The sequence below is a fragment of the Bolinopsis microptera genome, chromosome 3, assembly GCF_026151205.1.
Source record: "Bolinopsis microptera isolate Bmic1 chromosome 3, MBARI_Bmic_1.0, whole genome shotgun sequence".
Lineage (NCBI taxonomy): Eukaryota > Metazoa > Ctenophora > Tentaculata > Lobata > Bolinopsidae > Bolinopsis > Bolinopsis microptera.
The window spans coordinates 15706633-15718527 of record NC_087074.1 but is presented as its reverse complement, the minus strand read 5'-3'; the positions used below and the strand labels follow the sequence as shown (position 1 = coordinate 15718527).

The following is an 11895-nucleotide window of genomic DNA, read 5'->3' as shown; positions in this document are numbered from 1 at the left end:
GGGCTCGTGACACTTTTTGGGACACAGATAAGACAACTGGTTAATGAATACCGGGGTTGAGTTACCGGACATTCCTTAAAACTAAAATATCTGCAAACACAGACATTACACGTGACCATGATTACATGTAACCATGGTTACATACTCGTAAAATGAAAATAATCAGTTGAAACTCAACATTCACAGACATGAAATAATAACATTAAAACATTAAGACGAAACACACACACACACACACACACACACAACTGCAGTTACCAACAGTAACTGGAAAAATCTGATACTCTGCTAATAAACTAGTTAAGTTAACTCTGCTAATAAACTAATAAAGTTAACTCTGCTAATAAACTAGTAAAGTTAACTCTGCTAATAAACTAGTAAAGTTAACTCTGCTAATAAACTAGTAAAGTTAACTCTGCTAATAAACTAGTAAAGTTAACTCTGCTAATAAACTAGTAAAGTTAACTCTGCTAATAAACTAGTAAAGTTAACTCTGCTAATAAACTAGTAAAGTTAACTCTGCTAATAAATTAGTAAAGTTAACTCTGCTAATGAACTAGTAAAGTTAACTCTGCTAATAAACTAGTAAAGTTAACTCTGCTAATAAACTAGTAAAGTTAACTCTGCTAATAAACTAGTAAAGTTAACTCTGCTAATAAACTAGTAAAGTTAACTCTGCTAATAAACTAGTAAAGTTAACTCTGCTAATAAACTAGTAAAGTTAACTCTGCTAATAAACTAGTAAAGTTAACTCTGCTAATAAACTAGTAAAGTTAACTCTGCTAATAAACTAGTAAAGTTAACTCTGCTAATAAACTAGTAAAGTTAACTATGCTTAATAAACAATTAAAATAAGATTAAATTCTGGATCTTCTCCAGGTATAACAGCGAGGCCATTGCCCTCATGATGGAACTAGCCATGATATTAAAAGATCAGTAAAATCACATAACTTTATCAGTTTCTTAAAAACAAACCAGCTGCAGACTTATCCTCAGATTTTACGGTTTATTTCTTTAATTAGAATTGAAAACCAAACAGGTCCTTTGCTATCTTTCTCAAATGAAACGAAATACTGAAGTTATTGTCCTTATTTATCTTATTTCGATTTCGGTACTTGACTAACAGTGTTCACTTCGTCTCTTATACAAAACATTGAGAGGAGCTTTTTAGGAGCCAAAATATCGCACCTTGTTATTTAATGTCGCACCTTGATCTTTGATATTGATCTTTGATCTTGCGCTCAGAAACCACGGTAAACATCTTCCGGTTCTTCTAGCTCTCTGAAATTAATCAATTTATAGATGCTTACCTATTGTTTAAACTGTAATTAGAAGCCTAAACTATTCCTCGCGCTTGTAGTTCTCTGAAATTAATACTATTGGATGTTTAAACTGTAATTAACTAATTATAAGCTTAAACTATTTCTCGCACTTGTAGTTCTCTGAAATTAATACTATTGGATGTTCAAACTGTAATTAACTAATTATAAGCTTAAACTATTTCTCGCGCTTGTACAGCAGGATGTCAGAATTATTGGCGTGTTTGAAATTTTATATGTATTTTATGATGAAATCAATATATTTCGACGGGTCATAACTTTAGTTTTACTTCTGAATATCGAAATTACAAAATTCAAAAACTGGTCTGTAGACAATCGTTTGAACTTTTTCTTCATTTCAGAATTTTGTGTTGATGTACCTCAAAACCCATAATTTAGGCCGTTATTTAAAGGGTCGATTCCATACTTGGTTAAATTTACGAAGGAGTAAGGGATTAATGTGTAATTTTTTTTCGGTGAATTTTTATTAAAATTATTCTTTAGACTAAAGTGCACAGCTCTTCAGGCGATAGTGAAACATATAGAAAACTATAGATTTCGGACTTCGTTTTTTAAAATGAACTGTAGTATAAAGGGATATCTACCGAATGATCAAGACTCCATAGGAAACTGACCCTCAGAAGTCAAGTAATGATCGTTTCTAAAAGCTAAAATTTCACGCAAAATTGTCTACGCGCCAATAATTGTAGTATCAAGTTGCAAAAATCCCAACAAAATCTCGGGCAAGTGACCCAATCAACTCTGAAAAAATAATACTATTTATAGATGCTAAAGGTGACATGTACACCAAAACTATTAATCATTTGGCCAGTGATATGACTTAATATTCGGAAAATACATACCTTCAGATTACAGAAACAATAAGTTTTGGCACTATAACTGATACTTTCGGAATTATAAGCATTTTCACCCTGATTTTTTTGTGAAATTTGATTTGGAGATAGCAATTGACCAACAAACTAGGGCCTGTGACCGAACTTTTGAGGGGGTTACGGACTCCAGGTGCCCCGCCACCGGTGACCGCGGGACAGCCACACCCATTTTTGGTCCCAATTATGCCCAATTATGCCAAATCACCTAGACATGCTCAAAACCCAGATTTTAGGTAGTGGTCCACTGAACTCGTATATGAATTTTCATTAAGATTGGACAAAAAATGACTAGGTTATGAGCTAAAAACTATATGCCCATATTTGGGCATATGCACCAAATCTGATCGATTTTGGCCCATAAATTGGTCAAATATCAATATTTTTGAATGAAATGTCCGGCAAATTTCAGAATTTGGCCGGAAACTGCACTGACAGAACAGAGCTTGAAAAAGGTTGTTGAGGGTGTTGTTTCGGAAAAGGAAGTAGAAATTTTCTCATCCTTGGTGACGCGGATGAAACTACCCGATAAAAGTAATGAAACTGTTTCAACAGATCGACGTGAAAGTATAGTAAGTGAAACCACGCTTTGAAGCTGCCAGGATTGGAAGGAAATCAGCCGACAAGACCACACTTGTCAAAATATTTTTAACAAATTCCAATATTCAGATATTATTGAAATCGAAAGACCTGAGACTGAGTCAGCACCACAAAACTGTGTTTATTTCTCTAGATAAGTCACCCGAAGAGCAAGCCAGACACCATCGGCTCGTTTTGGAGATGAAACTCAAACAGAAGTCAAAAGAAGACCCGATTACACGCTATTATATCAGAAGTGGTATTATCTGTTGCGAGGTCAAGATTTTACACTCGCCCTTTCTTTTTATATAGCCGCTCTGACATGGTTAGTAGCTATAATAAGCACTTGTACCTGCTTCTATCCACGTGGGGGCATGACCGGGTTATAAGTGCATTATTTCATTTTATTTTAAACACTTTTAATTATTCTTCACTCAGCCTTAATCGGCTTCAAGCTTGTAACTTGGTCATATATTTTTCAATCAAACAATCCTTCGGAAAGCTTCTTGCGGGAATTACTGAGTTAATGTGAACGTTCAATAAAATAATCAGCTCAAAACTTTAAAAAGGTTATATCACCAGCAATAACGGTGTATGTCCTTTTAAACTTAAACTATTACTCGCGCCCAAACTTCATTACGAAAGTTAGGTTTCTGAACTCTAGGAACCAAGTTAAACAACCTCCTATATAGAGCTCTCGGCCCGGTATAGTCTGGCCGGTCAATATAGTCTGGGTTGTCGATAAAATTACCACTTTTAGGTTCGATTTTACATAGCATTAAGTAGAACATACAAGATCCTGTTCACACATTATATCCATTTTCTGCATGTCTGACCGACCGCACAACCCCGTAAGACCAACGTTTTAAGACAGACGCTGTTCCATTAGCAAAAGTTTAATTGAGCACTCAAGCAGCACTCCATTGTTAGTATTATACTAAAATATTGGGATTCTACTAATTCATTCTCCAAAACGCAATCACGTGACTATATGGCTATATAACCCCGTGATTTCATTGGTCACCTTAACAACGCGCAGCATTTCACTGGTCACCATTACAACGCAACGCAATTTGTTCAATGTACGTAGTCCACCATGTCATCCCTCTCCATATATGAATATCCGGTATCCCTGTCCCGGCTCACTAATTACAGACTTGAATATATGTCATGTGGGGAGGCGAGACTACTTCTGGATATTGAACCAATTGTGAGTCAGGTTTCAGAACACTTTATATATTGGTCTGGGATAGTAAGTGAGAATAAGTGGGAAGAGCCATGAGCCCCATATATGAGATAGGAAGGCCAATGAGTGCCAGTTGGTATTTTATTAAGTACTCTGCTTTAAACACTTCCTACCTAACCATGTGACTTATGTTGAGTCTCGTCAGGACTTGACAGGGCCATCTTCTGACCACCCCACAGCGAAGTAAAGTCTCGCTCCTTGCGCCAGCACAGCAGAGAGTTCGTATTTACACTTGGAGGAGTGGATCCCCTGATTGGCGGCTTATCAGGGAGAGACAACATGAACTTGGTGAGCTTATTTTTGAAGTGCTCGAGATCTTGAATGACATTCAGATAGCATTTCACGATTTAGGTCCCTGAACTGCAAATGAGTTTCAAGCCTTCGGCGTAAAACAAATAGAACGTTCAGATCATTGCTGGTCTTTCCGTGGAAGATTTTCTGCGTGTGGGGAATGATGAATCGCTCTCGCCTTCCGCCTCCGTAGAAGAGACATCAGAGATAGGTGGATCAGGTGATCTCAGTAGTGGAGATCATACATTCATGAGGTTTTAGCGGTGAATGCTTTCTATACAATGTCCATTTCTTGGATATCGTTGATTTTTTAAGGATGCTATATCGGAGAGCAATACACTGGCGAGCGTTATAACTGCAATGGTTTGTATATGGGGGACATAAAGAGATCACTGAATTTATGACAAATGTACTCTAATTTGTCTTCGTGAAGGGCTGCATTATTTCTCTTTGAGGCCACTGAAGGACTTTGGTTCCTTTAAATCTTTATCACCAGAAATTTTTAAAGATTAAAACAGCCCCTCGAAATTTGTCGAAATTACCGTAAATAGAATATGTAGTTGTACCAGATATACGTCAGTGATCGTGACGTATTTTAAACGGATCGTTTTTAAGGCGGGCCCAGTGTAATTTGCTATTTATAAACCTATCAAAAGTTCATGTCGGAGTCTTTGTACCCCAAAATCTTTTGTCGACCGAAAGTTAAGTTGGCCGGGATGTGGACATTTTGCTGCTGAATCGGACAATCTATCGTAAAAAAAGATCTAGTATTAATAATAATTCGGGAAAAAGAACGCTCCTCCGAGTTCTCATGCCCTCCCCCTCCCGTATACTCATATAGTGGGGTCTGCGGGTCCCTTTGTTACACCACTTCTTGGAATATTCAATTCCAAGAACTTCCATTTTCCTAGAATTAGATGTTTCTATTCCACTTACAGTTACTAATACACTATACAGCGTGAACAAAGCACCATTTACTCAAATAAAATGATTTCAAGCAAAGTGAATCTAAAAAGTTCTGGTTTGCTGTATAAAATTTTGATTTAAGATGTTTTCTTGCTCAGGAAACTCATATTTATTTTCCGCGGAAAAGCTTGCTTTATTTGAGATCAAGCTGCGAAATTGTGAGTCCTAAAATTGTTGATCACGATTTAAATGAGTCGCGCGCGCGGCGACTGTTTAACCAGTGGCCAGGAAGTTTTCGAACGTCACTCTTTCTAAAACTTATGCCTTGTAAACGCGCCACAAAGCATATCCAGTATCAAAAATTGGTGTCGTTTAATCAAATAAAAGATTTCCCCTATAAGTCTAACCTGAGAAAGTGTATAGCCGATGTTACAGAGGCTTTGCAGGGGGAACTGTGTAAATCCATGGTCATGGAATCTACTCCTTGTTTCCTATCAGCTAAACAGCTGGTCACCCTCTGTAAATATACTTCCAGTTTACCCCTTCTGTCTTCAACTACACTTGGTACCTGTTTTAGTGAGCGGATTAGAATGTCTTACTAGGAGTTACTGGTTATTTAGTAATAGTATCCTATTGATGGACCCTGACAAGTCTCAATATAGTCAGTTATTTTGGTATCTACCCGGTTGTACCATATATTTGAAGCCAATGAAAGAGGATTGTGTTGCCGAGAAAAGCATTATACCGCTGTTTTCATTTCTTGGTAATGATGGAAAGTTCGGCTAACTTTCGGTAATTTTTTGTAGAAAGTAGAAACCGAGGCGAACCGGTCAAAAACAGCGGAACTTATTTTGCACCCCAAATCGAGCTCCTGAGTGCCTTCTTAACGGCAAAAACAAATTTGTTTTTGATTTTATTACTTATTAGGGCGCCTGGAGAGAACATGGCCTAGCTAGTTGTGTCCACCAGATTTACAAGTCTGAGGGGGTGGTGTCTGGGATGGTTCCTGAGACAACAGACACAGAAATACTTGTGGCAAATTAGTACCCGGGGCCGGGTGGGTCGATATTTATGTTTATTGTCCCTAATTACAGGTCATAATGGGGGGGGGGGGGGGGGGGGGGGAGATAGTTCTTTGTCATAGTGGTATCATACCACTGGTAGTGGTATGTGATTCTGGGTAATGAAAGTTTGCGGCGAAAAGTCTGAGGTTGTTGTCTTTGATCTTGATTAAAATAAAGTCTGCTGATTCGGGATTGCGTTGTCCTACAGTCTTACTCGATCTTAGCTATGCGGTTCTGGGTATCATCCTCTGGGCATTCGGGCATTTGGTATGTCCTCCTCATTCCACCAATCAATTTTATTCCATCATCTCTCATAGATTTCCCCGGCGTATTCTTGATTCTTCTTAGAGGGCTGTCACACCCGAGAGGCAGGCAGAAAACCTTCATGCTATCCTTTTATGGGCCATCAAAGAAAAGTGTTGATAATAAAACTTGTCGAAATAACTACCTTTCTGTTGAAATGAGTTTTTCCGGGAAGCTCTAGCTTTGAGAAATATGGCTGTTTTCCAACCAACTGAAGATAATGTGAACGATTTATATAATAAAAATATTCAATCGCATTTTATAAATTGGCACGCCGACTTAAGGTAATATAATGTATTTTTGGAGAGGTCAAAGTGTCAGCCATTTCAATCATAGCCGAGGAGAGGCCAAAGTATCAACCAATCATAACAGTAAATATTCTTTGCTTTCCCGACAAATTTAGACTATGGAAAATCGCGGAAAAAATAATAAATAATAAAACAAAAAAAAAAAATTGTGGGATTAACTTACTAGTTTGTGAAAGGACCTAAACTCAGCGTAGCGTCTGTAAACAGTCCACTGTTCGCCCCCAACTTGCACTATTATCTGAAATCATGGGCATTCTGGTGATCAGAACGATATAATGGTGAACCAGTGACGAACCACCCAATTTTAATGATATTGACAGAGAGGGCGTAGACTCTTGAGAGGGTCACGTGGTTGTTTGCTTGTTTTTGCAGTGGATGAAGGTATACGTGTTCAATGTTCATGACGTTTATAGGATTGATTTGTTGTTTGTCAGCTGCGCAAATGCCGAGTATAAAATGGGTGAGGACCTTTCATAAATTTTATTAAATATACTATCCAGGCAATGCCAATCCATCACGCGTTTACTATGATTGGTATACTCAGTTGATTGCATCTATGCTGAATTTATTCACCCCGTTCCACAACAATTGTCCTTATTTGTTATTGGGACTTTCAGATCAGCTACCTGTGTTATATCGGGGTGTGTCCCATAACTAATCACTTTCACAAAGCTAACTAAACTAAACTAGACTTAACTTAGCTAAACTAGAAGCTGTCAAGTTCTCGATAACCTAAAAATAACTTGTATTTTAAAAGTAACTTTTATTTCAAAAATAACTTTTATTTCATAAATAATTTTTATTTTTAAAATAATTTTTACCTGATACACGTGATGCTTTCTAGCTCCTTCTCCTTTTATCATTGCAGCTGGTATCCATATCTGTAGCAGTGGCGAATCTACAAGCTGGAAGTCACTGAAAATTCAGAAATTTCAGCCTCGTTAAAATAAATGTTTCTCTAAAAATAATTTTCCCAGTTTTCACATAATATTAACATGTGATAGAGCTTCTGGATTGCTGGAGATGAACAAGAAGAAAAAAACTGGAAATGTAGAATTTTAACTTTAACTAAAAAAAGGTAAACCTTTTGGAAAAGACTGGCCACAACCATACCAGGAGCTAAAACTTGGCACAGGTGTTGTAGGTTTACAACCTACCAGGACGCGCGCCGAGTCGGATATATGGAACAGATATTTTACGAGTATCACCCGTTAACACAGGTGCATCACGCAAAAACATTATGTTTTAGAATTTTAATTTTTGCCTTTGTTTTTGAAATATGAGGTTAACAAAACGTTAACAAAATGAATAAATTTCAAAAATCACATTTTAAAAGATTTTAAAAGATTTTAAAAGATTTTTTTAGCACAGGTGTCACGCAAAAAAGTTCTGCTTTAGTATATTTTGATTTATGCCTTTGTTCTTCATGAAATATGAGGTTAACAAAACGTTAAAAAAATTAAATAATCTCAAAAATCACATTTTAAAAGATTTTAAAAGATTTTAAAAGATTTTAAAAGATTTTAAAGGATTTTAAAAGATTTTAAAAGATTTTAAAAGATTTTAAAAGATTTTAAAAGATTTCAAAAGATTATCTAAGATGATAATGATATGCCAGGTCAATTTTCTATATAGGCTGCGAGATCGGTATTTTTTCAGTTATAATCTTTAGAGAAGATTTCAACTTCTGGTATCATTAAATACTTCCATCTCGATTTTAATCATATTTTATATTTAGTTGAGTTATGTGGCCATATCTTTCTTACGCTTTCGCAAGTACCAATTTTGCACTTATTCCAAGATCTCAGCTTCTGATAGGAGCTATGTGCTCATATTGGTCTTTATAATGAATCATCACATTGAGGATGCAGAACGTTGTTTCAAAGTCCGTAGACTTAAGCTATCACACCACACCCTGTTTTTGCGCTCTCGCGAATAGTAATTTCCGCATTATCTGGGCTTCGAAACCCTAACCCTCATATCTGATCATAACCCTAACCCAATCCTTAACAAAAGCATATGCTGAAACCCTAACCCTAACGAGAAATTAGACTAACTCCCTTGTACGGTCATATCACGTGATCGAGACAGTTTTTCGATTGTTGGTTTCAACTGTCGGGGGCCTCTTTAGAACAATCTTGAAGATTGACTGTAGAGTGATTTAGCAAGCTCGTACTTGCTGATGATTTCAAGGACTTATTTCTTCTAGGTGGACGTGTATAACTGACGGTGTTGCAACAATTAATCAAAGCACACTTTTCTTTGAGCATTTGCATCTCCCATCACATCTTTTGGCAATTATATCTTTGTTATGAAGGAAGAAGGAAATAGTTTACTGGTATGGTTCCCCATTTTATAGTATCGATTAATATTCACAAGGATCCAAGTGTACGTAGTTTCATGTCCATTGTCCATATTAAAGTGAGTTTCATGTGTAAGAAAGTACAGCCCTCGTGTCCACCTCTTAAAAAAGTAACGCTCTTTTGTCGTCCGCCCTTTTGTCGTCCGCCCTTTTTTCGTCAGCCCTTTTGTCGTCCGCCCTTTTGTCGTCCGCCCTTTTTGTCGTCCGCCCTTTTTGTCCTACGCCCTCATGTCATATACCCTTGTCACTGAACTTCATAATTGCACACCACTTACCAAATTCAAATAACAATACCACTTCACCCAATCACCACCCCCCCCCCCCCCCCCTTTAATCACGTGACCCACCTTCAATGATATCGCGTATTTACTGTAGCTTACCTGCCAATTTAAAGATTATATTAATATACGAGCCCGCTTATTATATGAGTACACGTACTGTATTAGCACACGTACATATCAATATACTCTTACTCTCTTACAAGCAGTTCATATAATAATCTTGTGGTACTGGTAAAGACACCTTGCATTCAACACGTTAATTTTCAGTGATAGCGATCGAAAATAATAATTAAATGATGTATGTGACTTTGTGTGCACTCTGATGACGATGTTCATCATCGCAATTATATTTTCTGTTTAATCAACATCGTCTAACCTGGTTAATTGAAAATCTCGGGCAGTGAATTTTATTAAATATGTTTGCAGGTTCGAGTCAGCTGCTAAGCTTTCAATACTAACAGGGGTTTATTTAGTGTGTTAGATTTGACATGAGGGTAATTGCTCTTAATAGAGTTAAATGCAAGTCATTTGAGAATATTTAGTTGTATCTGTTTGAAGATCTTTCAACTTTGAGGCAGCTACCAATAAAGTTCTTAGGAGTATTGCCTTCAGATATTTTGAACTTTGATATCTTACTATGTATAAATATATAGGTATATACTTATATAGATATGAATGGATGGATCCGTACCATCACGGCATCAACTTTAACGCGAGAAAAAAAACCGTGAAAGATATACAACTGAAACTTTTTTAGAATTTAGAGTTTTAGATCCCAAAATTTGGATCCCCAAGTGGTGTCAAAACATACATACATACATACATGCTACATGAAGAGGTCTCCTCCTAGTCGTTGGAGTGGCCTGCATCACACACATCTCTTCTACGGCGTAACATGTTCCTCCATTCCACTCGCTTTAGAGCCAACTGTTTTACTGCATCTCTGCTGATGTTATCGACACCTGTAAATTCAGCCGCATCCTCGAGTACACAGGCCATCCAGCCTTTGCGGGGTCGTCCTCTCAGTCTCTTTCCATAGTTTGGTTTCCAATCCAGTAAGAAATTGGGGATCCGCGTCTCTGGCATTCTGACAACATGTCCGTACCACCTTAGTCTAGCCGCACCGATGAAAGTTTCGATAGACTTAATTCCAGCACGCCTGAGAACTTCTTCATTGGAGACATGGAAGAACCACTTTATCTTCAAGATTCTTCTCAGGGAGGTCAGATGGAAGACCTCAAACCGTTTCATCTGCTTCTTTGTTGTGTTCCACACTTCAGCTCCATATAACAGAATAGTAATAACAGCAGCCTTGTAGATACGGATCTTGGTGGGCGTTCTTATAGTTCGACTGTTCCATATCTTCCAAAGCTGATGGAACGCACCATTAGCACGCTGGATCCTGATGTCAAGATCTCGGTCAATGGTACCATCCCCACTGATGTTGGCACCAAGATAAACAAAGTTGCTGACCTGTTCAACAGGTTCTCCCTCCACTGTTAGCTTTATACTGTCTCTTTCGGTGTAAGGTCGCTGGGACGCACACTTGCTGATCGCCATGCATTGTGTCTTTTTAGCGTTGATCTTCAACCCAGCATAAGAGGTGTAATAAGCTATAAGATCAGTGGACTCTTGCAGCCCTTCTTCAGTATTGTCCATCACTGCCAGATCATCAGCGTAGTCACTATCCATGATAACTTTTTCATCTGCACCCTTTAGTTCCTTTTGCAGTACAGCACCATGACTGATTGCCTTGTGAACCTCGGCCAAAAAGATTCCAAAGTTCAGACAGAAATTAAATACAGGAGGGCCCTGGATATCACCCTGTCCAGTGCCCGAATTAACAGAGAACCAATCAGACATTTCACCATTAACCCTGACAGCACTCATGGTTCCGTTGAAGAATGCCTGAAAGATTCTAACATATTTCTCAGGAAGTCCATAGTGTCTCATGCTTGACCAAATAAACTCTCTTCTGATGGAATCAAACGCTGCCTTAAAATCAATGAAATTAACATAAAGTGGAATGTTAAACTCAATGCAGTTGTGAATAATGGTGCGGATGGAATAAATCTGATCAATACATGAGCGGTTCCGTCTGAACCCACACTGATTTTCCCTAAGAAGACACTCCATTCCAACATCCAGCCTCTTAAGAAGAACCATTTGAAGAACCTTAGAAGACGTTGCCCTAAGAGTTATACCCCTATTATTGCAGCAGTATGAGGTGTCTCCCTTCTTTCCGATAACCACTATAACACCTTTAAGCCAATCCTCAGGGATCACCTCTTCCTCCCATACCTTTTTAAACAGTAGCTCTAGTTGGCCAACAAGAGCACTTCCACC

The 11895-nt window shown here is 37.8% G+C and overlaps 1 protein-coding gene across 3 annotated transcripts in view; it reads right to left on the bottom strand.

Moving 5' to 3' along the window:
• Positions 1 to 40: 40 nt before the first annotated feature.
• Positions 41 to 11895, bottom strand: part of LOC134813636 (sorting nexin-29-like) — a 69945-nt gene continuing 58090 nt past the window's right edge. For all 3 annotated transcript variants that reach the window (XM_063821515.1, XM_063821517.1, XM_063821516.1), the window contains exons 20-24: positions 7728 to 7821; positions 7070 to 7144; positions 6744 to 6809; positions 5639 to 5799; positions 41 to 1281 (exon numbers count right to left, since the gene is read on the bottom strand). In XM_063821515.1, the coding sequence (XP_063677585.1) occupies positions 1242 to 1281; positions 5639 to 5799; positions 6744 to 6809; positions 7070 to 7144; positions 7728 to 7821 (436 nt within the window). In that variant the 3' untranslated portion in view covers positions 41 to 1241. The remainder of the gene's footprint in view (positions 1282 to 5638; positions 5800 to 6743; positions 6810 to 7069; positions 7145 to 7727; positions 7822 to 11895) is intronic.